This window comes from Pelophylax lessonae, assembly GCF_965119305.1.
Source record: "Pelophylax lessonae genome assembly, chromosome: 9".
Taxonomy (NCBI): Eukaryota; Metazoa; Chordata; class Amphibia; order Anura; family Ranidae; genus Pelophylax; species Pelophylax lessonae.
Genome location: NC_138776.1, coordinates 160,094,758 through 160,121,597, shown reverse-complemented (window position 1 = coordinate 160,121,597; position 26,840 = coordinate 160,094,758). Strand labels below are relative to the sequence as shown.

General features: G+C 41.5%; 1 protein-coding gene across 2 annotated transcripts in view; it reads left to right on the top strand.

Moving 5' to 3' along the window:
* Nucleotides 1–26,840, top strand: part of CDH23 (cadherin related 23) — a 1,628,602-nt gene that overhangs the window by 1,403,067 nt on the left and 198,695 nt on the right. For both annotated transcript variants that reach the window (XM_082268007.1, XM_082268006.1), the window contains exon 37: nt 3,594–3,815. In XM_082268007.1, the coding sequence (XP_082124133.1) occupies nt 3,594–3,815 (222 nt within the window). The remainder of the gene's footprint in view (nt 1–3,593; nt 3,816–26,840) is intronic.

The window sequence follows — 26,840 nt, the reverse complement described above, 5'->3', positions numbered from 1 at the left end:
TTTTTTCATGCAACTACTTTCTAGCATTCGTTTGTCAAAATGAAGCAAAAATGCTGCTTCCAGGACCTTTCTTGTTCAATATGTTTATTAGTGTACAACAGCGAGAAGTCCCTTAGGTTACAAAAAGTATAGCCAATTTTCTGGCTAATAAGCTCACTTACAGAAGCGTTCAAATTGGGTCATAGTATCAAGAGCCTGGCATGCTTTACAAAATCGAGCATAAAAATGTTTGAGTTTTAAATATCGAAAAATGTCAGAGTTTGGCAGGCCATTTGATTCCTGGAGGGCAAGGAAAACTCTGAAGACTGTAGGCGTAATCATGATACAGAGTCCTACCAACTTTGCCGCAACCCAGGGTTGAAAAGCAGATGAGGAGGAAAATGCTGGGTAAAATTACGGATTTTTGAGGTATGACAAGAGTGGTGGTGATATGGTGAAAGGAGACCAAATGGAGATTTAAGCCTGTACCAGAGCGCAAGGGAGTGCCTCACAGTTGGGTTGGAAATATGTTACCAGTCAACACAACGCAACAACAGGTTCATGACCGAAACCGGGTCACACTCAGCCTCCTCAATGTGTACCCAGAGAAGGGGCTATTTGAGCAGCATAGTAATATTTTGTAAAGTTGGGGAGAGCCGCCACTGGCAGGACTTTTGAAAGTAGCCGGGTTTGAAAATACAGAGATTTGAACATTTGCCTTTGAATATAATTGACACATATCTCATCCCTCATCCTGAATGAAGTTTCACATCCATGTTACTACTCAATTTACAAACCAAACCTTGAACTGCCTTTTTTATCTTTCTGCTATGCTAGTTTACAGTTTAGCATTATATTTATGTAGCAGGATTCCCAGCTGTTTTGCTGGTTATGGGTCCGCCAGGGTTACCACTAACAGCACATTTAAGTATGTTCTCCAGGTGTGAGCACTGAGACAAGGAATAGTCCAGTATCTTTGGGTTTTTTATGTTTATTGTGAACTTGGATGGGAGAAGGGATGAGTGGGATATGCCTCTGGCTCAACTATGCACAATTTTAGTGGGACAACTGAAAAACGCCTATTAGCGCAGGCTTGATGCTGGCTGGATGGCAGTCAACGCCGGTTGACGCTGGTTAACGCTGACTTGCTGTCTGTTAACTCTGAACTGACTTCTGACCCTTTCATGTGGCACAAAGTCCTAGTTAAAGATTCCTTTACCCCTCTTCACTGAGGTAGCTACTTATAAGACTGCTGCATTGTTTAACACTTCAGGGCCCACACCGGCACCCTCTTTCACACACACTTATCTTCAGGGCTTAAGCACTGGCACCCCCTTTCCAAGCCCCCTCTACTGGTTAGCTGGCTCCCGGATCCCTCTGACCTTCTGGAGTGGTCCCCTATCCTAGGCAGACCCCTGGGCAGTTTACAGTACTCACAACACTGCTTTCCTGGAAACTTCTGCCCCATTAGCTCCACTCGGTCCTCAGCACACTGGATCCCTCTCTGCAGCTCAGCTCAACCTTCTGTCCTTCAGGCCGACCGCCAAGGACACCTTCACTAGCGCTGACAGGAGTAGAGACAGCCGTCACCCTCCTCCTGGGACTCTGCTTCCTGCCAAAGACACTCTGTCATGTGCTCCCCTCAGACTTCTACCCCTTCCCAGGATGCATTGCGGCAGATTCTGCTCTCTGGGATAGATACAAGCCCTGGTGTGCTATTGGCCAGGTTTCCTCCACTGTCCAATGAGAGCCCTCATTGGACACAGTGGGGAGACTCCCCAAGCTCAACAGGCACACCTGGAAACACATGACAGCCTAGCTGAACAATCAGGCCCCCCTGATAAGCAGGCAGGGCCCCCTTTATAGGTTTTGCTAGCACCTACCTAGGAGGGTGCTACATCTGTATTGTTCATTTTTTGTATGCAAATACCCTACAAACATTATAATGAAAATGACTTTCTGAAATGGGGATATGGCACATTGACAAAGGTAAACTTAAAGGCTAAGCTCACCTTTTTTTTCCCCTAAATGACAGCTCCCATATGTACCAATATACTATTAATGTACCTCTGTTGCAGAAAAATAAAAGGTTTCTTTGATTTTTAGAATAAGGCCTTACCTTAGCTGCTTGTGTGTTCTATAGAAAAGTTCATGACTTCTTGGTATGTGCAATTAGGACATAAAAACCAGTAAGACAAAGTAAGCCGTTGACTAGCTGACCTCATTAGCACACATACACACCCTACACCCATCAACTATGTTTGCACAGCATCTCGCTATTGTTGCTCCGTCCCTACAGTAAGTCAGCACAGAACTATTGCTGGCTGCTGAAGATTTTGAAATGCTTCTTCTAAATGCGGTTGTGGATGTCATTGTTTAAACAGAATGGGAACCATGGCTATATAGCCATGGCATACCTATATGGGATAGCATATTGTGCTTTTTTTGTAAAGCTGAACTTTGTGTCTTTATTTAGTATGGTATGTAGCAAATAAAGTTAACATGCATTGTTATAATTTTGTTGTTTTGGTGCACTTACTTTTTTTGCTATAAAATATTCTGATATTACCTATACTGTTTTCTAATAGATAGATACATACAGTACATACACTATATTACCAAAAGTATTGGGACGCCAGCCATTACACGCACCTGAACTTTGTCATCCGAGTCTTAGTCTGTAGGGTTCAGTATCGAGTTGCCCCCCCCCCGCAGCTATAACAGCTTCATCTCTTCTGGGAAGGCTGTCCACAAGGTTTAGGAGTGTGTCTATTGGGATGTTTGACCATTCTTCCAGAAGCGCGTTTGTGAGGTCAGGCACTAATGTTGGACGAGAAGGCCTGGCTCGCAGTCTCTGCTCTAATTTATCCCAAAGATGTTCTATCGGTTTGAGGTCAGGACTCTGTGCAGGCCATTCAAGTTCCTCCACCCCAAACTTGCTCACCCATGTCTTTATAGACCTTGCTTTGTGCATTGGTTCAAATCATTTGGTGGAGGGGCATTATGGTGTGGGGTTGTTTCTCAGGGGTTGGGCTTGGCCCCTTAGTTCCAGTGAAGGGAACTCTTAAGGCGTCAGCATACCAAGACATTTAGCAAAATTTGATGCTTTCAACTTTGTGGGAACAGTTTGGGGTTTGCCCTTCCTGTTCTAACATTACTGCACACCAGTGCACAAAGCAAGGTCCATAAAGACATGGATGAGTGAGTTTGGGATGGAGGAACTTGACTGGCTTGCACCCGATAGAACACCTTTGGGATGAATTAGAGCGGAAACTGTGAACCAGTCCTTCTCTCCAACATCAGTGCCTGACCTCACAAATGTGCTTTTGGGAGAATGGCCAAACATTCCCATAGACACACTCCTAAACCTTGTGGACAGTCTTCCCAGAAGAGTTGAATTTGTTATATCTGCAAAGGGTGGGCCAACCCAATATTGAACCCTACAGACTAAAACTGGGATACTAACAAAGTTCATGTGCGTGTAAAGGCAGGTAATATAGTGTATGTTAAAACACATAAGGGTTGAATTTGATGGATAAGAGTCTCTTTTAATAAAATGATCTATTTAATATAATTATGGAATGCAATATTCATGTTTTTATTTATTTTGTTAGGCAACAACAGCAGTCTACGTGACCATCTTGGATGAAAACGACAATGCTCCCATGTTTGACAGTCCTCTATATGAAGTCAGGCTAGATGAGGGTCCTCTGACACTGAACTCTGTCATTATCACAACTACAGCTGTGGATCTTGATGAAGGACTTAATGGAACAGTGACCTATAATATAATAAATGGCAACCTCAATAACACCTTTACGATCAACAGAGACACGGTACGGATATGATGAAGCTTGGTCAATACACTCTGTATCTATTTGACAAATGTAGAAAAATCAAGTGTATTTTGTTAATGTTTATGATGTAATGTGGGTCAGTTTATTTCTATTTTAAAGCTTTTTTGGGCTTTAAGAAGTACATGGCAAAGATATGACAATATATAGTCAAAAACAAGTAGTATTAAGCAGAACTACACTTCATCTGAGCACCAAAAACGTTATTCAATTCATTTTTATTTTCAAAGCAAACTCCCCCATCTATCCATCCATGTCTTTATGCTTTATTTTGTTGAGAAATCTCTTTGAAAAACACCCACTAGCATTGCTGACCATGACTATCTTAACCACTTCTGGACCGGAAGGTTGTGCCCCCTAATGACCAGGCCATTGTTTGCGATTCGGCACTGCGTTAAGTTTAACGTACAATTGCGCGGTCGTGAGACGCTGTACACTAATAAAATTGATGTCCTTTTTTTCTCCCACAAATAGAGCTTTCTTTTGGTGGTATTTGATCACCTGTGCGATTTGTATTTTTTGCGCTATAAATAAAAAAAGAGCGACAATTCTGAAAAAAAAAAAAAAAAAAAAACAATATTTTCACTTTCTGCTATAAAACATTCCCAAAAAAAATTTAAAAATCTAAATTACTATTATATTATATTATATTATTATATTATTATTATTTTTATATTATATTATCTATTATTAATATTATATTTTTTTGGTGGGACTGCGACATTTCAGATCAGACCCCTAACTGACATTTCTGACACTTTTGGGGGGACCAGTGACATTACTACTGTAATCAATGCTAAAAATATGCACTGTTACTGTATTAATGACACTGGCAGGGAAGGGGTTACTCAGGGGCGATCAAAGGGTAAAGTGTGAGCCTAGGGGAGTATTTTCTAACTGTATGGGGGAGGGACTTGTGGAATCCACACAGAGACCTGTGATCCTAAATAAGAGGATCACAGGCTCTCTGTGTTCATACCAGAGAGAACAGCGGTCAGCTGCTGTTCTCTCTCCACGGGGAACGATCGCAGGTGCCCGGAGGCAATCACTGTATGGGGGAGGGACTCGTGGAATCAACACAGAGACCTGTGATCCTAAATAGGAGGATCACAAGCGCTCTGTGTTCATACCAGAGAGAACAACGGTCAGCATTTGTTCTCTCTCCACGGGAACGATCGCAGGTGCCCGGCGGCAATCACTGGCGCCAGCCCCGTGGATCGGCCTCCTAAGGTACGGCAGTTCGCGCAGCCGAGCCAGCCTGCTGCAGTATATCTGTGGCGGGCGGTCGGCAAGTGGTTAAGCAAGGGCAAGGGATTCGTGTAGCATTTACTTCCTGTAAGACATCTTTCCTTAGCTCAGGCATGCATGCAGGAGGTTGTGCTTAGCTGAGAAAACCTCTCACCCTCCTGAAGACTCCTGGGATGTATGACATCATTTGCCGAGGCCCGGAAACCAGGAAGTAACTGAACGTTAATTTTAATGTTTGTTTAATGTTAAAAAAAAAGTTTAAAACAAGTAAATATGATATACTTTCCGAATAGCAGCATGAGGATTAAAAATAGATTAACCTCTTCAGCCCTGGAAGGTTTATCCCCCTTCATGACCAGGCCATTACTGCGTTACTTTCCCTGACAATTGTGCGGTCCTGCAATGCAGTACAAAATGTATGTCATTTTCTTCCTACAAATAGAGCTTTCTTTTGGTAGTATTTGATCACCTCTGTGGTTTGTATTGTTTTGCGCTATAAACAAAAAAAGACAATTTTGAAAAAAAAAAACATATTTTTTACTTTCTGCTAAAAAACACATCCAATAAAAAAAAATGAAATGTCTTTTTCAATTTAGGCCAATATGTATTCTGCTACATATGTTTGGTAAAAAAAATTCCAAAAAGCGTATATTGATTGGTTTGCGCAAAAGTTATAGCCTCTACAAACTATGGGATATTTTTATGGAATTTTTATTTATTTAATTTTTTTTTTACTAGTAATGTCAGCAATCAGCAACTTATAGCGAGACTGCAAAATTGTGGCTAACAAATCTGACACTAAGTGACACTTTTGACACTTTTTTGGTTACCAGTGACACTAATACAGTGATCAGTTCTAAATAATATGCACTGTAACTGTACTAAAGACACTGGCAGGGAAGGGGCTAACATCAGAGGCGATCAAAGGGTTAAATGTGTTTTCTGGGAGTGCTTTCTAACTGTGTGTGTGGGGGGGGGGGGTGTGCTTGTACTGTAAGAAGACAGAGATCTGTGTTCCTGCTTAGCAGGAACTTGGAAACTTGGAAACGATCGGTGGTTCCTGACGGAAATTGGGTTCTCCGGACCCGCTGATTGGCTCCCGCTGTGTCCAATCACAGCATTAGATGGTTGCTGGCGGCTCGTGTGCTCGCCTTAGACCCAACAGGTGATTTTGCGCTGAAGGGCCGCGCTGCCGCAGTATATATGCGTGGGGTGGTCCGGAAGAGGTTCATAGAGTAAAGTTCCGCTTTAAACATGGGAAAGTATCTTCTCTTAGGGAAAGGTCAATAAACCAGTCAAAATTCTAATGGTATGGACAGATAATGGTCAGGTGATGTAAACCGTGTAGGCCGTGTGTGATGAGTGAGGGATTTACAATATAGTAAGTTGTAAAGGAGATATTTTTGAGGTACAGTAACCCCTTGTTTTTGAGATGAAGCTCTGTGGAATTCTAGCACATAGCATACATAAACAACATTCTTGAGATGTGTCAAATTTGCACATTAGCGAGCCAAATAAGACATGCATGACATTTTCTGTGGTTTTACTTGTGAGCTGTTTCCTGAGCTTGTTTCCTTTGCCACTACAAAGACATGCTTTTTATTGTTCTATTCAATTTGGCTAATAAGTTCCTTACATAAACAAGGCATTAACAGCCTTTAGGGTGAAGTCAGTGGGGCAAATTGCCCTTGGCAGGTTTGCCAAAAGCGGACGTCTGTCTGTCTTATATCCCCATCACACTGTAACCAGTTACAGCAAGATGTCGGTCTATCAATGGCCCAAAAGTTACAGAATCTTGATCACTAGCAATGAGAGAGACATCTGGCTGCCTTAGCTATAGAGGGAGCGATTCCATGGGCAGAGACACTAGTGAGGGATAGGATAGATACATTGGCCTGCCCTATACACCTGGGCATGTCATTGGTCGGTAGAAAGAGGCATTCAGCAGTGTGTCTGCTGAATGAAAAAGAATGAAAAAAAATAAAACACTTCTTGGAAGATGGTTTTGTTCATCATTTATACCATATGCACAAAGTACAAGTACAATGAAATTCTTGTGTAGTACCCTTCTAGTCAGGTGCTAGGTAAAAGCATTGGATTGCTCTCCTGCTTATCAGGGAGCAGGATTTCTACTTAGGCCTGTTACATGTGTCCAGGTGTGATTCACTTGGTCTGAGGGAGTGTCCCCACTGTATCCAATAGAGGAGCCTGTAGGACAGTGGAGGAAACCCAGCCAGTGACACACAGGCTTTTGTGGCTGTCCCAATGGGAGGGCACAACAGTGGTGCATCCTGGGATTGGTCATAAAAGCCAAGGGCACATGTGACAGGATGTCTTTGGGCGGGAAGCCAGGTCCCAGGAGGAGGATGACGGCTGTCTCTCCTCCTGTTAGAGTGGAAATCGGTCACAGGCAGTCGGCCTAGTGGACCAGAAGTGTGGGGCTGAGCTGAGAGGTCCAGGAAAAACTGACGGTGGAGCAGTGGCAGAGGTCTGTGAGTACCAGGGAGCTTGCCAGGGGTCTGCCCAGGAAGGGGACCACTCCAGAAAAAGTCAGTGGACAAGAGTCAGCACACACAGTGAGTAAGAAAGGGGGTGCCAAGTTAGACCCTGAAGAGAAGCTTAAAGTACAGTTCGTCAGTTAACCACTTTAAGACCGAGAGATTTTGCTGCTCAATGACCAGGCCACTTTTTTCAACTTGGCACTGCAGGACTTTAACTGACAACTGTGCGGTCATGCCATGCTGTACCAAAACAAAATTTACATCCTTTTTTTCCCACAAACAGAGCTTTCTTTTGGTGGTATTTAATCACCTCTGCGCTTTTTATTTTTTGCGATATTATTAAAAAAAGAGTGAAAATTTTGTGAAAAATTGACATTTTCTACTTTGACTGTTAAAAAATATCCAATATATTAAATTTTTGTCATATATTTAGGCCAAAATGTATTTAGCTACATGTCTTTGACAAACAAATTCTCAATGAGTGTATTTTTATCCACTTTAAGACCGGAAGATTTTACCCCCTTCCTGACCAGGCCATATTTTGTGATTCGGCACTGGGTTAATTTAACGGGCAATTGCACGGTTGTGCCATGCTGTACCTAAACTAAATTGATGTCCTTTTTTTCCCCTAAAATAGAGCTTTCTTTTGGTGGTATTTGATCACCTGTGCGATTTTTAACTTTTGAAAAAAAAGAGCAACAATTTTGAAAAAAAAAAACCCAATATTTTTTACATTCTGATATATAACATTCCCAAAAAAAAAATAAAAAATCAAAATTTTTTAACATTTTAGGCCAATTTGTTTTCTGTTACATATTTTTGGTAAAAAAAAAATCGCAATAAGCATAATTTGATTTGGTTTGCGCAAAAGTTATCACATTTACTAACTACGGGAAAGATTTGTCATTTTTATTGGGTTTTTTTTTTATTTTTACTATTACTAATGGCAGAGATCTGCGATTTTTTGCGGGACTGTGACATTGCAGTGGACAGATCAGACCCCTAACTGACATTTTTGACACTTTTGGGGGGATCAGTGACATTACTACAGTAATCAGTGCTATAAATATGCACTGTTACTGTAATAATGACACTGGCAGGGAAGGGGTTAACACTGTTGGTGATCAAGGGGTTAAATGTATGCCTCATGCTTACTGACTTGTGTGGGGGGGGGGGGGTTCTGTGATAGAGACACAGATCGCAGGTTCAGCTATGCTGAATCCTGTGATCTCTCCCTGTCTGTCACAGAGAAGATCCGCCTGCTTTGTTTACACAAGTGGGCGGATCTTCTCACACTTTCCCCGACAATTGGGGAAGAGAGGTGACAATCGCCGCCTCTCCTCCTCTGGCCTGACTCCCGCTGTGTCTAAACGCGCGTGCCGCCGAGACCACTAGGAGTCCAGCGACGTAGGTCTACGTTGCTGGACATAGCAGAGCCGCAGTAGCAGCACAGTGAGCAGTCTTAAAGTGGTTAACTCTTCACCACAGTGGCAAAGTGAAGCAGCGGCCTTGCTGCATACACTACAGATAGTTGCCCTCAAGTTGTGCATAGTTTTTGGTTTAAGTATCCCACTCATCCCTTCTCCCATCCCACTATAAAATAAAAACAACAAAAAACAAAATCCCCTGGACTGTTCATTGACTGAGCCAAATGTTAAAGTGTCAAGATTTAACCACTTAAGCCCCGGAGGATTTGGCTGCTAAACGACCAGAGGGCATTTTGCGATTCGGCACTGCGTGACTTTAACGGACAATTGCGCGGTCGTGCGACGCTGTACCGAAACGAATTTGGCGTCCTTTTTTTCCCACAAACAGAGCTTTCTTTTGGTGGTATTTGATCACCTGTGCGATTTTTTGATCACGCGCTATAAACAAAAAAAGAGCGTAAATTTTGCAAAAATAGCAATATTTTTCCCTTTTTTTTATATGAAATTCCCCCAAAAAAAAATGTAAAAATCAAAATTTTTTAATATTTTCGGCCAATTTGTTTTATGCTACCTATGTTTGGTAAAAAAAATCGCAAAAAGCGTATTTTGATTGGTTTGCGCAAAAGTTATTGCGTTTACTAACAAAGGGAAAGATTTTTGTCATTTTTGTTGTTTTTTTTTTTAACGCGTAATGGCGGCGATCTGCGATTTTTTTTGCGGTACTGCGACATTGCGGCGGACAGATCGGACCCTTGACTGACATTTTTGACACTTTTGGGGTTACCAGTGACATTTCTACAGTAATCAGTGCTATACATATGCACTGTTACTGTAAAAATGCACTGGTAGTGAAGGGGTTAACTTTATTTGAGAGGGAGGGGCTGTGTGTGTCCCTAGGGGCGTGATTCTAACTGTGATTGGCTGTGGCTTCAACTGTATGAGGAGTGATCAATGGATCTACATAGTAGATCCATGTGATCAGCTCTCATACAGAGAGGAGAATGACAGGCAGCTTGTTTACACAAGCTGCCTGACTTTCTCCCTCTCCCCCGCCGATCGCAGAGTGGCCGGCGGCGATCGGGTCCGCCGGTCACGCGCGCGGGGGGGTCCGTGACCACGCGGGAGCGGGAGCGCGCCTCCGGCGGCGCGCGCTCGCTCCCTAAACCCTCACAGGCGAGCGACGTAGACCTACGTCACTTTGCCTGTGAGGGGCTGACCGCCCACGTAGATAGTCGTGCGGCGGTCGGCAAGTGGTTAACAGACTGTTGCTATGGGTAACCACAGGGAATCCAATCAAAGCAGCTCCCATATGGGCAGTGCTACACTTGCTTTTAAACATTCTCACAATTTACCCAAAAGTAGACAAGGCAGAAAAAGTAAAAATAAATAGCATTGAGGAGGAATACAATTCTCTAATGGCAAGTTTACTTGTGGTGATATTTTTAGCAGTTTAATTTCATCCCTACGTCTTAAAACATGCATATAAGAGTGATTCTGTGAGCTACTATGTCTTAAAGCCTGTACACGATGCGAAAATCAGAAGTAAAATTTAGTCTGGCGAACAATCTGCCGATTTTCAGATCGTTAGTATGGTGCTTTCAACAGACGATTACGAAATTTCGGACGACAAAAACTGGATGTGCAGGCTATAAAATTTTTATCGTACATGAACACCACGTCCGATTTTCATTTATTTAGTACAGTTTTCGTCCAAAAAAAACCAAGACCAAAACTAGGCATGCTCAGAAACTAAAGAACACATACAAAACAATTCAACACATGACATCACTTCTGGAGTTGAATTTTCGTATGAAAGTAACCTCTTCACTTTCGATATGAGACTAGCATGCAACAAAAAATGGATGAAAGATCGTCCGATAATCTGATCGTGTGTCCAAGGCTTTAAACTGCAGCCTGCACTAATCACTCCCCAATCAGTGTGAAAAATAAATGGTAATCATTAAAAGTGCTGCACAGTAAATGCTATACTAAAAATATCCAGTGATAAATATATTAATTCAAAAGATATATAAAAACACACACGATGAATCATCATACACAAAAATAAACATAAAAAGTGATAGCGATATCAATAAAAATAGTGAATGATATAAAATTGATGAGAAGTTGATTGATGATCCCAATCATCAGTGCTGTAAAAATAGTTGAAACAATATGACAGCTTGTCAGATGTGTCACCTCCACTCTTGTGACCCCCCTAATGGGTGGGTTCTCTCCTCACTGAATGTGACCTCGCAATTAAGCTTGGTCTAAAAGAGCTGGTATACCCTCACAGGGTAATGGTGGATGGTTTCCTTTATTCCTCTTTTAATCCAAGCTCCCAGTGTTAGATATGTAGCTCCAGCAGCTCTCTCACATATGGGGAGAAACATAAAACCATGGTGCAAATAACGTATGGTAAAATCAGCTTTATTAAAAACGTAGATTCACTCACATGCAGTTGGTGCTTGAGCACACCAATCTATCCCAGCGGGTAATATAACGATGGTATATGTATATATGATGGATGGCCGAGCGCAGACCCTCTTCAGTGGGATCCGTTCCAGCGTACCTGCCACTGTGGAGTACTCCGATCACCGACACTTGCCTGGCCCCTCCCCTACGCGTGACGACACAAGGGACTATGTGTCTTCCTCAGGGGGACTACTTCTTAAAACATGATGTAACCTCAGCCTGCAGCCTTGGGAATCTGCCTCTTAAAGTGGTTCTAAATGTTTTTTCTAGCTTAATGCATTTTTTACATAGGATAAAAAAATCCACACTACCTACCCTACCCACCCTCAATCTCTAAACTCTTTCTTGACTCTTCTCACTGCTATGCTGTCCTAGCTGCAGCACTGCTCCTCTTACTTCCTGGTGTCCTAGAAGACACTGAGAGTAGTAGGCGCAGAGGCATGTCTATGGACGCACACAGACCGGCTCAGAAGCACACAGGTGCTCCCTTAGTACCCAGCTTGCTAAGAGAGCATCTGTAGAAGGGAGGAATGGAGCGCGCCAATGGGGGACTGCCAAAGAAAAAGTAAGAGACTACTCTGCGCAATATTATTGCACAGAGCAGGTAAGTATAACATCATTTTATTTTATTTAAAAAATGTTTAACCTTTATTATGACTTTAGGCTGGTGATACACTGATTGAAATATAGTCAGTCCATCAGAAACCAGTTGACATTCAATCAGCATGTGCGGTTGTCTCTTAGACCTAAACAATTGTTTTGGGTCCTGTAACACAAGGTGGACTCTACCTGAGATCAGCTTGCTCAGCTCTGTCCGCTGATCCCTGCTGAGCAGGCAGATGACAGGTCCGTGTCTGATCTGCCTTTGCAGAGTGGACACGGGCCACTCTTCTCTATGGGCAATCGGATGTAAACAGACTGCCTGTCTGTTTACACCTGACTGCTATCCGATCCACTAGACAGAAGGACAATGGATCCCCATCTGTCTGCTTTTGATCAGATCGATTTATATGTATCCAACACGTCCCTTCAACAGAAGTCGATTAAGGCCCCTTTTACACGAATGTTATGATCGGGTCCGTCTGTTTTTCAGGCGGACTCGATCAGAATCTCCATTCTCCTCTTTGGAGTGGCGGGTGTAAAAAGATATGCAATGTCCGCCAGCTCCTGCCAATCATTAGAGAGCCAGTAAACAAGACGGATTTTCAGTAGGGAAGGCATTGATCCTGTGTTCCTGCAAAGCAGGAACATGGATAAATGCCTTCCGCTAGTACAAGCACCTCCCGAACAGTACACTGGCTAGGCACACAGTCAGCCTTTTTATCACCCCTGATGTTAACCCCTTCCCAGCCAGTGTCATAAATACAGTGACAGTGCATATTTTTTAGCACTGATCACTGTATTAGTGTCACTGGTCCCCAAAAACTCTCAAAAGTGTCCGTTAGTGTCCAATTTGTAAACTACAATATTGCAGTCCCGGTTTAAGTTGCTGATCGCCGCCATTACTAGCAAACAATAAATAAAAAAATATAAAAATTCCATAAATATATCCCATAGTTTGTAGATTATATAACTTTTGCGCAAACCAATCAATATACAGTGCCTTGAAAAAGTATTCACACCCCTTCAAATTTTCCACATTTTGTCATGTTACAATTAAAAACGTAAATGTATTTTATTGGGATTTTATGTGATAGACCAACACAAAGTGGCACATAATTGTGAAGTTGAAGGAAAATGATAAATGGTTTTCAACATTTTTTTCAAATATTTGAAAAGTGTGGCGTGCATTTGTATTCAGCTCCCATTTTCTCTGATACCCCTAACTAAAATCTAGTGGAAACAATTGCCTATAGAGGGTAAATATAGTAAATTACTTATATATATATATATATATATATATATATATATATATATATATATATATATATATATATATATATATATATATATATATATATATATATATATATATATATATATATATATATATATATAATATTATTTTATATATTTGTAAATATTAGTAAATTAAATTCCTTCTGTGTGTAGTTTAATAATTTAATCTAAGTATAAATTCAGCTGTTCTGTGAAGCCCTCAGAAGTTTGTTAGAGAACTTCAGTGAACAAACAGCATTTTGAAGGCCAAGGACAACACCAGACAGGTCAGGGATAAAGTTGTGGAGAAGTTTATAGCAGAGTTAGGTTAAAAAAAAAAAAAAATATCCCAAGCTTTGAACGTCTCACTGAGCATTGTTTAATTCATCTGAAAATGGAAAGAGTATGACACAACTGCAAACCTACCAAGACATGGCCGTCCACCTAAACTGACAGGCCGGGCAAGGGGAGGATTAATCAGAGAAGCAGCCAAGAGACCCATGGTAACTCTGAAGGAGCTACAGAGATCCACAGCATTAGTCATGCACTCCACAAATCTGGCCTTTATGGAAGAGTGGCAAGAAGAAAGCCATTATTGAAAGAAATCCATAAGAAGTCCTGTTTACAGTTTGCGAGAAGCCATGTGGGGGATCAGAGCAAACATGTGGAAGAAGGTGCTCTGGTCAGATGAGACCAAAATTGAACTTTTTGGTTGAAAAGCAAAATGCTATGTGTGACGGAAAACTAACATTGCACATCACCCTGAACACTACAACCCCACTGTGAAGCATGGTGGTGGCAGCATCATGTTGTGGAAATTCTTTTCTTCAGCAGGGACAGGGAAGCTGGTCAGAGTTGATGGGAAGATGGATGGAGCCAAATACAGGGTAATCTTAGAAGAAAACCTGTTAGAATCTTCAAAAGACTTGAGCCTGGGGCAGAGGTTCACCTTCCAGCAAGACAACGATCCTAAACATACAACCAGAGCTACAATGGAATGGTTTAGATCAAAGCATATTCATGTGTTAGAATGGTCCAGTCAAAGTCAAGACCTAAATCCAATTGAGAATCTGTGGCAATACTTGAAAATTGCTGTTCACAGACGCTCTCCATCCAATCTGACAGAGCTTGAGCTATTTTGCAAAGAAGAATGGGCAAACATGTCACTCTCTAGATGTGCAAAGCTGGTAGAGACATCACCAAAAAGACTTGCAGCTGTATTTGCAGTGAAAGGTGGTTCTACAAAGTATTGACTCAGGGGGGCTGAATACAAATGCAGGCCACACTTTTCAGATATTTATTTTGAAACACATTTCTCATTTTCCTTCCATTTACAATTATGTGCCAATTTGTGTTGGTCTATCACATAAAATCCCAATAAAATACTGTACATTAAAGTTTTTTAACCTGACAAAATGTGGAAAATTTCAAGGGGTATGAATACTTTTTCAAGGCACTATACGCTTATTGGGATTTTGTTTTTTACTAAAAATATGTATCAGAATACATATTTGCCTAAATTGATGAAGAAATTTGATTTTTGACATTTTTTTTTTATTAGACATGTTTTATATGAACAAAACTATAGCTCTGAATAAACAAAGCTCTCGCCGAAGCGAGGAGTGATGAGGGCTGGAAACCAAATGGTTGGACTTTTCGGGTACCAGATAGAAATTTGATCTTCACCAAAGTATATATAAAAATATCAAAACTTTATTGATTGTACGTAGATAAAAACATCCACAAAAAACAGAGTGGAGTGAAAACATAGACATGTATGTAATACAGACAGAAAAAACTATTTAATGGATATATCATGTGAAACTTAGCAACAGGATTATCAAGACCAAAATACACTTAAATAGTAGTGGCTACTCCGGTGAGTGATCCGGCTCTAGTCCACAAGCTGGGGCCCAACATGTTTCGCCGAAGGCTTCTTCAGGGGCATTTAAGGTGTTACATATATATGGTCATGTTGCTATATCAGTAACAAAGGAATATTCCCCTAGGTTTGGGATTTTTTAGGCACAAGTTTGTAAATGATTCAAAGATCAATGCAGAAAATTATAACATTTATTAAAGTGATAAATAAAGTGGTGTAAACATTAAAAAGAAGAACATTACAGGCAATGTGTGATCATCAAGAATACAACCATATCCGTGAGATGACTCTAACCAGTACCCAATATATTTCGGGAAATTAGTTCCCTTCTTCAGGGGTGGTTTCAAAACGGAGCAGTGTTCTAATAAACAAAAACAACAGTATTATAATTATGCCATTGAACATAATAGAGGTATTCTATTAACATATACATCATTCATATACATATAATGTCTCGTAATCCACATATTATTAAAAAATAGGTTGCATAGTTGTTGATGTAGTTGGAAAAACAAACACTTACATGGTTAGTCTTGTGATAAAACATGAAGCCTGTAGGGTGATTAAAAACAAGCTGGTCTTCCACATATGTAGGTCCACCGTCCTAGATATTTGTGTATCCCATGGGTCAAAAAATGACCAGTATAATGGACTGTATCATGGAAAGGATCTTATTATAGGTCTTCTGTCTCCTAGTAGGTGTGGGAACCTGAAGTCCCAAAGCAAAAGGCCGAGACACCAAGAAGTAGACAATATGGACCAACTAAGGGGAGAAATATAGCATATAGGGAATATGTTAGTTAGTTTAGGAGTCACTAGAGATCTCCAAAGGATTTGCAGGGCATCTGGGTCATCATAGATGAAATCCAGTGTGTCCTGTCATAATATATAAAAAAATAGCCAATTACCTGTATGGTCTTGGGCAGCAGGTAACACATATGAGGATCGACCAGCGTGGTCAGAAAGATGTGAGGATTGCAAGGGAGGTGTATGGATTTAAATATTACCTTAATTAGGTCCCATTGTCCACAGCTGGTGCTCTGCCTAACGGGGCTTCCTGGACAGCGGACGCCAGGAACAGCCCCGCCGCCGAGAATGCGCATAACATGCGTCATCGCGCCGGCGGAAACGGAAATGGCGTCCGCGTTCCACCGGCACGGGTCACGCAACCGGAAGTGGATAACCACATCCGGTTTACGAGTGGCCGGGCCCGCCCATGTCTGCAGAGAGCTGCAATGGGCAGGGCCGACCAGAGACAGCGAGCGCCAATACGGCGGTCTGTCTCACCCGTGCCAGGGTTACCATAGAAACCAGGAAGACAGAGAGAACGAGTATATTGAGTAATACATAAAAATTATAAAGCTATTAAGGCATTATGGTGATTATCTCGCCAAATAGAGCCCAAATGATGTTAAAAGGAAAAGGATGATTATTTCGAATGGGAATTTATCATAGACTTGAAAATAAAATCTATGTAAGGATTATGTGCGGTGGACATTTAACATATAGGGGGACACAGCCTATGATTAATTACTCCTTTACAAATCTGTGTAAACAAGATGGTATAATAGTAGACATAATCGACATTGAATATTAGAGAGGAGGTACATATATATGGAAAGATATGCATCATATAAAATACAGACAGATGTATAATGCATCTATTTTTGTTTTTACTTTTCCATTCCACCTGAAGTGAAACCCTCCAGAAATGGCTTGAATGACAGGGTTCCATTCAAACCTGGGGGTTCAGTGGCTTTTAAGGAATGTATCCACCTCAACTCCAGCTGGAGGAGACTTTTGTTCCAGTCTCCTCCCCTGGGGCTAGGGTGGACACGATCCAATATTAGGAATTTAATCCTAGGGAATTTGCCTCCATGGACCAGACTCACGTGGCGTCCAAGAGGGAGTTCAGGGTCTGGCTTGCGCATGCTAAGAATGTGACGGTACGCGCGTCGCCAGAACTCCTGTTTTGTTTTTCCTATGTAGAAGCATCCGCATGTACATAGGAGTATATAAATGACACCGATCGTGCGACAATTTGCAAAGTGTCGCGCTTTAAAAATTTGACCATTCGGTAGATTGGGAAATTTTTGTGTCAACATAAAGCCACAATAGTGGCATGAACCACATATATAGGTACCCTTATATTTGCAACATGTCATATCACTACTGTTAAATTCACTCCGGACAAGCTTGTCACGGAGGGCCGGAGCTCTTTTGTAGGTAAAACCTGGTGTGTTGGAAAGGTATTGTCCTAGAATAGGATCGGAAGTTAATAAGTGCCAGTATTTGGTCACTATTTTTTTGATCTTATTATGTTGGTACATATAAGGGGTGATTATCCTGATGTTATTAGTATCGTTGGTTTTCTTATCCTTGGAAGGATTAAGAAGTTCCCGTCTATCACTTAAGAGGGCCCTCTTATATGCCTTTTTGAGAGACATATTTGAGTACCCTCTTCGTGTCAATCTTTCACGTAGATCGTTTGCAGCGAGTTGGAAAGTTTGCAGGTCACTGCAATTACGCCTTAAGCGAAGATATTGGCTTGTTGGTATCGATCGGATTAGTGGCTCAGGGTGGAAGCTAGAGCCATGGAGGATGGTATTCCCTGCCGTGGGCTTACGATAGAGTCCACTGTGCAGGGTACCATCTTCTCCTCTAAAAATCTCAACGTCCAAAAACGTCACGCGGTTAGGGTCCAGATTCATTGTGAAGAGCAGGTTGAACTCGTTCCTGTTCATTCTTTCCAGGCAAGTATATAATAGTTCAAGGGGACCCTCCCAGATGAGGAACACGTCATCTATATAACGGGTCCACATAAGAATGTGGTCCGTATATATTGACATGGCCTCATCGTCTAGGAAGGAAGTCTCCCACTCCCCCAGGTACAGATTGGCGTAGGATGGGGCACAACAAGTGCCCATCGCTACGCCCTGCACCTGGAGGTAGTGGGAGCCATTGAACATAAAGATATTATGTGTAAGAATAAACCGTAAGAGGCTAAGTATAAATTCACTATAAGCATCACTCTGTACCTTCTGCGAAATAATGTGTTGGATAGCGGCCATACCTTTTGCATGGGGTATGGAGCTATATAAAGCTTCAACGTCAATGGTGACAAGTGTTGCCATGGAAGAAACAGGAAAGCCCTCAACCTTGCTCAAAAAATGAATCGTGTCCTTCGTGAAGGATGGTAAATCCTGTACGAAAGGTTGTAAATAATTATCCACCAAGCGACTGGCATTTTCAGATATAGACCCTCTCCCTGATATGATGGGTCTACCAGGGGGGTTAGTGGGGTTCTTATGGACTTTGGGAAGTCCATAGAACGTTGGTATTTTAGGGAATTTGGTACGAATAAAGTCCCACGTATGCTTGGTAATGATGTTATTTAAATAAGCTTGGTCTGTTAAGAGGTAGAACTCCTGATAGAATTTAGCCACAATGGTGGGGGTGATGCGTCTGTACCAGTTGATGTTATTGAGGATCTGGGTACACATCTGAACATACTGTGTATCATCCATTATGACAATATTGCCCCCCTTGTCAGCCTGTTTAATAACTATTTTTTTATTGTCAGAGAGTTTATTAATAGCTTCCCGATGTGAGGGGGAAATATTGGCATGGGGGGTGCAGTCAATTTTCATTTTCTCAATTTCACTAGTGACAATCTTCAGAAATGTATTAATGTTTTGGTTTTGGATGGGGGGATAAATATCTGATTTCTTTTTTAAACTTGTGGAACTTTTGTTGTCCTTTATTGTATCAGAAGTTACGCCTGACAATAATGAGTCAATATCGACACGGTCAATTAGGTTTTCATTTTCCTCTAGCAGGGAGATTAGAATATCTAGGGCAGGGTCTTTTGATATATTTTTGGTGTTTTCTTTATGAAATAATAGTTTGAGATTTAATTTTCGTGCAAACAGATGTAGGTCTTTTATGACCTCAAATTTGTTTGTATTTGATGTGGGGCAGAAGCTGAGACCCATTTGAAGGATCTCTGTTTCTGCTTGAGTGAGGGTATGGTGAGATAAATTAATAATAGAAAAGTCCTGCACCAAGGAAGGGGTGTGATCTAAAGTGATGGTGTTGGATTTTGGGATGGGGGTGTGACATTCGTGGTGGGTGTAAGATGAAGTGCTCGCTGGTGAACCAGGTCTAAAAAAGCAAAATCCTGTAAATCAATATTAGTGGAAGTGTTGATTGGGGGAGGTGGGATAGTTGGATCCTGAGATTGCTGTAGTGTCGGAGGTAAGACTTCTCGTGATTTAGTGTGTGCAGGAAATAGGGAAATATTCTCTTTTTTATTGGAAGGTAAGTTTGACTTTTTTGTTTGCTGTTGAAAAGCTAGCTCGTCCTGATATGGACGCTTGGTGCGGTCACTTGTTTTGACCGTTTTGCTAGTAGATATGTCTTTTTGAGTAGGCATAGAGAAGTCATCCTTTTTGAAACTGAAATTTGTGTTTCTATTTTGTGCCCATAGATATGCTCTACCTTGTTGGGAAGTGGTTTTGCTTCTGTTAAGAATTTTTTGTTTTTTCATTAAGATGTTTTTGTTAAAGGTATCTAGGTGATCCTTCAGTTTTTTCTCACGTTCGATGTAAGTTTTGTGAGTTTTAAATTTTTTTATTTTTTCACAGGTTTGAGCAATGTCCGTGTCCAATTTTTTGGCTCTTGATGAGTACTCCTCAATGAGGAGCCCCATTAGAGCTCCTGAACAGGTTTGTAGGGTGTCCTCCCACCTGGCCTTGAAAGCAGGCGTTATATCCTCTAACGAGGGGAACACCTGGATCCTTAGGCCAAATGGGCTGACACCCTCTATGATATGATCCTGAAAGGATTTACAATGCCAGAAAAATGTTGATTTTTTCTCAAGCAGTTTGGATAGTTGGAACAACAGAGAGGCTAGTTCAGTTTCAATGAACTCTTTGTGTTCATATTCGGCCAAGTAGCCAGCCATTAAGGTGTTCCAGTCATCCCCAATAAAACCAGACATTTCTAATATACTGCAACAGTGAAGAGAGTGTCGAATGTCTAGATTACACAAAAAGGTATGAGTATTAAATAATATTAGTATGTGCTAATTATTACCAGACAAAATGACAATAGGTTTCAACTAGAAAGGAGCACCTATCACGAGCTTCGGGGAAAGGTATTTGCTACCTGGTTAATCAAGAAGAGAGGTTTGCTCGTGGTAGGTGGACCAAAAAAGTGTGCCACATCCCTAAATACAATAACAAAGGAATATTCCCCTAGGTTTGGGATTTTTTAGGCACAAGTTTGTAAATGATTCAAAGATCAATGCAGAAAATTATAACATTTATTAAAGTGATAAATAAAGTGGTGTAAACATTAAAAAGAAGAACATTACAGGCAATGTGTGATCATCAAGAATACAACCATATCCGTGAGATGACTCTAACCAGTACCCAATATATTTCGGGAAGTTAGTTCCCTTCTTCAGGGGTGGTTTCAAAACGGAGCAGTGTTCTAATAAACAAAAACAACAGTATTATAATTATGCCATTGAACATAATAGAGGTATTCTATTAACATATACATCATTCATATACATATAATGTCTCGTAATCCACATATTATTAAAAAATAGGTTGCATAGTTGTTGATGTAGTTGGAAAAACAAACACTTACATGGTTAGTCTTGTGATAAAACATGAAGCCTGTAGGGTGATTAAAAACAAGCTGGTCTTCCACATATGTAGGTCCACCGTCCTAGATATTTGTGTATCCCATGGGTCAAAAAATGACCAGTATAATGGACTGTATCATGGAAAGGATCTTATTATAGGTCTTCTGTCTCCTAGTAGGTGTGGGAACCTGAAGTCCCAAAGCAAAAGGCCGAGACACCAAGAAGTAGACAATATGGACCAACTAAGGGGAGAAATATAGCATATAGGGAATATGTTAGTTAGTTTAGGAGTCACTAGAGATCTCCAAAGGATTTGCAGGGCATCTGGGTCATCATAGATGAAATCCAGTGTGTCCTGTCATAATATATAAAAAAATAGCCAATTACCTGTATGGTCTTGGGCAGCAGGTAACACATATGAGGATCGACCAGCGTGGTCAGAAAGATGTGAGGATTGCAAGGGAGGTGTATGGATTTAAATATTACCTTAATTAGGTCCCATTGTCCACAGCTGGTGCTCTGCCTAACGGGGCTTCCTGGACAGCGGACGCCAGGAACAGCCCCGCCGCCGAGAATGCGCATAACATGCGTCATCGCGCCGGCGGAAACGGAAATGGCGTCCGCGTTCCACCGGCACGGGTCACGCAACCGGAAGTGGATAACCACATCCGGTTTACGAGTGGCCGGGCCCGCCCATGTCTGCAGAGAGCTGCAATGGGCAGGGCCGACCAGAGACAGCGAGCGCCAATACGGCGGTCTGTCTCACCCGTGCCAGGGTTACCATAGAAACCAGGAAGACAGAGAGAACGAGTATATTGAGTAATACATAAAAATTATAAAGCTATTAAGGCATTATGGTGATTATCTCGCCAAATAGAGCCCAAATGATGTTAAAAGGAAAAGGATGATTATTTCGAATGGGAATTTATCATAGACTTGAAAATAAAATCTATGTAAGGATTATGTGCGGTGGACATTTAACATATAGGGGGACACAGCCTATGATTAATTACTCCTTTACAAATCTGTGTAAACAAGATGGTATAATGGTAGACATAATCGACATTGAATATTAGAGAGGAGGTACATATATATGGAAAGATATGCATCATATAAAATACAGACAGATGTATAATGCATCTATTTTTGTTTTTACTTTTCCATTCCACCTGAAGTGAAACCCTCCAGAAATGGCTTGAATGACAGGGTTCCATTCAAACCTGGGGGTTCAGTGGCTTTTAAGGAATGTATCCACCTCAACTCCAGCTGGAGGAGACTTTTGTTCCAGTCTCCTCCCCTGGGGCTAGGGTGGACACGATCCAATATTAGGAATTTAATCCTAGGGAATTTGCCTCCATGGACCAGACTCACGTGGCGTCCAAGAGGGAGTTCAGGGTCTGGCTTGCGCATGCTAAGAATGTGACGGTACGCGCGTCGCCAGAACTCCTGTTTTGTTTTTCCTATGTAGAAGCATCCGCATGTACATAGGAGTATATAAATGACACCGATCGTGCGACAATTTGCAAAGTGTCGCGCTTTAAAAATTTGACCATTCGGTAGATAGGGAAATTTTTGTGTCAACATAAAGCCACAATAGTGGCATGAACCACATATATAGGTACCCTTATATTTGCAACATGTCATATCACTACTGTTAAATTCACTCCGGACAAGCTTGTCACGGAGGGCCGGAGCTCTTTTGTAGGTAAAACCTGGTGTGTTGGAAAGGTATTGTCCTAGAATAGGATCGGAAGTTAATAAGTGCCAGTATTTGGTCACTATTTTTTTGATCTTATTATGTTGGTACATATAAGGGGTGATTATCCTGATGTTATTAGTATCGTTGGTTTTCTTATCCTTGGAAGGATTAAGAAGTTCCCGTCTATCACTTAAGAGGGCCCTCTTATATGCCTTTTTGAGAGACATATTTGAGTACCCTCTTCGTGTCAATCTTTCACGTAGATCGTTTGCAGCGAGTTGGAAAGTTTGCAGGTCACTGCAATTACGCCTTAAGCGAAGATATTGGCTTGTTGGTATCGATCGGATTAGTGGCTCAGGGTGGAAGCTAGAGCCATGGAGGATGGTATTCCCTGCCGTGGGCTTACGATAGAGTCCACTGTGCAGGGTACCATCTTCTCCTCTAAAAATCTCAACGTCCAAAAACGTCACGCGGTTAGGGTCCAGATTCATTGTGAAGAGCAGGTTGAACTCGTTCCTGTTCATTCTTTCCAGGCAAGTATATAATAGTTCAAGGGGACCCTCCCAGATGAGGAACACGTCATCTATATAACGGGTCCACATAAGAATGTGGTCCGTATATATTGACATGGCCTCATCGTCTAGGAAGGAAGTCTCCCACTCCCCCAGGTACAGATTGGCGTAGGATGGGGCACAACAAGTGCCCATCGCTACGCCCTGCACCTGGAGGTAGTGGGAGCCATTGAACATAAAGATATTATGTGTAAGAATAAACCGTAAGAGGCTAAGTATAAATTCACTATAAGCATCACTCTGTACCTTCTGCGAAATAATGTGTTGGATAGCGGCCATACCTTTTGCATGGGGTATGGAGCTATATAAAGCTTCAACGTCAATGGTGACAAGTGTTGCCATGGAAGAAACAGGAAAGCCCTCAACCTTGCTCAAAAAATGAATCGTGTCCTTCGTGAAGGATGGTAAATCCTGTACGAAAGGTTGTAAATAATTATCCACCAAGCGACTGGCATTTTCAGATATAGACCCTCTCCCTGATATGATGGGTCTACCAGGGGGGTTAGTGGGGTTCTTATGGACTTTGGGAAGTCCATAGAACGTTGGTATTTTAGGGAATTTGGTACGAATAAAGTCCCACGTATGCTTGGTAATGATGTTATTTAAATAAGCTTGGTCTGTTAAGAGGTAGAACTCCTGATAGAATTTAGCCACAATGGTGGGGGTGATGCGTCTGTACCAGTTGATGTTATTGAGGATCTGGGTACACATCTGAACATACTGTGTATCATCCATTATGACAATATTGCCCCCCTTGTCAGCCTGTTTAATAACTATTTTTTTATTGTCAGAGAGTTTATTAATAGCTTCCCGATGTGAGGGGGAAATATTGGCATGGGGGGTGCAGTCAATTTTCATTTTCTCAATTTCACTAGTGACAATCTTCAGAAATGTATTAATGTTTTGGTTTTGGATGGGGGGATAAATATCTGATTTCTTTTTTAAACTTGTGGAACTTTTGTTGTCCTTTATTGTATCAGAAGTTACGCCTGACAATAATGAGTCAATATCGACACGGTCAATTAGGTTTTCATTTTCCTCTAGCAGGGAGATTAGAATATCTAGGGCAGGGTCTTTTGATATATTTTTGGTGTTTTCTTTATGAAATAATAGTTTGAGATTTAATTTTCGTGCAAACAGATGTAGGTCTTTTATGACCTCAAATTTGTTTGTATTCTTATGTGGACCCGTTATATAGATGACGTGTTCCTCATCTGGGAGGGTCCCCTTGAACTATTATATACTTGCCTGGAAAGAATGAACAGGAACGAGTTCAACCTGCTCTTCACAATGAATCTGGACCCTAACCGCGTGACGTTTTTGGACGTTGAGATTTTTAGAGGAGAAGATGGTACCCTGCACAGTGGACTCTATCGTAAGCCCACGGCAGGGAATACCATCCTCCATGGCTCTAGCTTCCACCCTGAGCCACTAATCCGATCGATACCAACAAGCCAATATCTTCGCTTAAGGCGTAATTGCAGTGACCTGCAAACTTTCCAACTCGCTGCAAACGATCTACGTGAAAGATTGACACGAAGAGGGTACTCAAATATGTCTCTCAAAAAGGCATATAAGAGGGCCCTCTTAAGTGATAGACGGGAACTTCTTAATCCTTCCAAGGATAAGAAAACCAACGATACTAATAACATCAGGATAATCACCCCTTATATGTACCAACATAATAAGATCAAAAAAATAGTGACCAAATACTGGCACTTATTAACTTCCGATCCTATTCTAGGACAATACCTTTCCAACACACCAGGTTTTACCTACAAAAGAGCTCCGGCCCTCCGTGACAAGCTTGTCCGGAGTGAATTTAACAGTAGTGATATGACATGTTGCAAATATAAGGGTACCTATATATGTGGTTCATGCCACTATTGTGGCTTTATGTTGACACAAAAATTTCCCAATCTACCGAATGGTCAAATTTTTAAAGCGCGACACTTTGCAAATTGTCGCACGATCGGTGTCATTTATATACTCCTATGTACATGCGGATGCTTCTACATAGGAAAAACAAAACAGGAGTTCTGGCGACGCGCGTACCGTCACATTCTTAGCATGCGCAAGCCAGACCCTGAACTCCCTCTTGGACGCCACGTGAGTCTGGTCCATGGAGGCAAATTCCCTAGGATTAAATTCCTAATATTGGATCGTGTCCACCCTAGCCCCAGGGGAGGAGACTGGAACAAAAGTCTCCTCCAGCTGGAGTTGAGGTGGATACATTCCTTAAAAGCCACTGAACCCCCAGGTTTGAATGGAACCCTGTCATTCAAGCCATTTCTGGAGGGTTTCACTTCAGGTGGAATGGAAAAGTAAAAACAAAAATAGATGCATTATACATCTGTCTGTATTTTATATGATGCATATCTTTCCATATATATGTACCTCCTCTCTAATATTCAATGTCGATTATGTCTACTATTATACCATCTTGTTTACACAGATTTGTAAAGGAGTAATTAATCATAGGCTGTGTCCCCCTATATGTTAAATGTCCACCGCACATAATCCTTACATAGATTTTATTTTCAAGTCTATGATAAATTCCCATTCGAAATAATCATCCTTTTCCTTTTAACATCATTTGGGCTCTATTTGGCGAGATAATCACCATAATGCCTTAATAGCTTTATAATTTTTATGTATTACTCAATATACTCGTTCTCTCTGTCTTCCTGGTTTCTATGGTAACCCTGGCACGGGTGAGACAGACCGCCGTATTGGCGCTCGCTGTCTCTGGTCGGCCCTGCCCATTGCAGCTCTCTGCAGACATGGGCGGGCCCGGCCACTCGTAAACCGGATGTGGTTATCCACTTCCGGTTGCGTGACCCGTGCCGGTGGAACGCGGACGCCATTTCCGTTTCCGCCGGCGCGATGACGCATGTTATGCGCATTCTCGGCGGCGGGGCTGTTCCTGGCGTCCGCTGTCCAGGAAGCCCCGTTAGGCAGAGCACCAGCTGTGGACAATGGGACCTAATTAAGGTAATATTTAAATCCATACACCTCCCTTGCAATCCTCACATCTTTCTGACCACGCTGGTCGATCCTCATATGTGTTACCTGCTGCCCAAGACCATACAGGTAATTGGCTATTTTTTTATATATTATGACAGGACACACTGGATTTCATCTATGATGACCCAGATGCCCTGCAAATCCTTTGGAGATCTCTAGTGACTCCTAAACTAACTAACATATTCCCTATATGCTATATTTCTCCCCTTAGTTGGTCCATATTGTCTACTTCTTGGTGTCTCGGCCTTTTGCTTTGGGACTTCAGGTTCCCACACCTACTAGGAGACAGAAGACCTATAATAAGATCCTTTCCATGATACAGTCCATTATACTGGTCATTTTTTGACCCATGGGATACACAAATATCTAGGACGGTGGACCTACATATGTGGAAGACCAGCTTGTTTTTAATCACCCTACAGGCTTCATGTTTTATCACAAGACTAACCATGTAAGTGTTTGTTTTTCCAACTACATCAACAACTATGCAACCTATTTTTTAATAATATGTGGATTACGAGACATTATATGTATATGAATGATGTATATGTTAATAGAATACCTCTATTATGTTCAATGGCATAATTATAATACTGTTGTTTTTGTTTATTAGAACACTGCTCCGTTTTGAAACCACCCCTG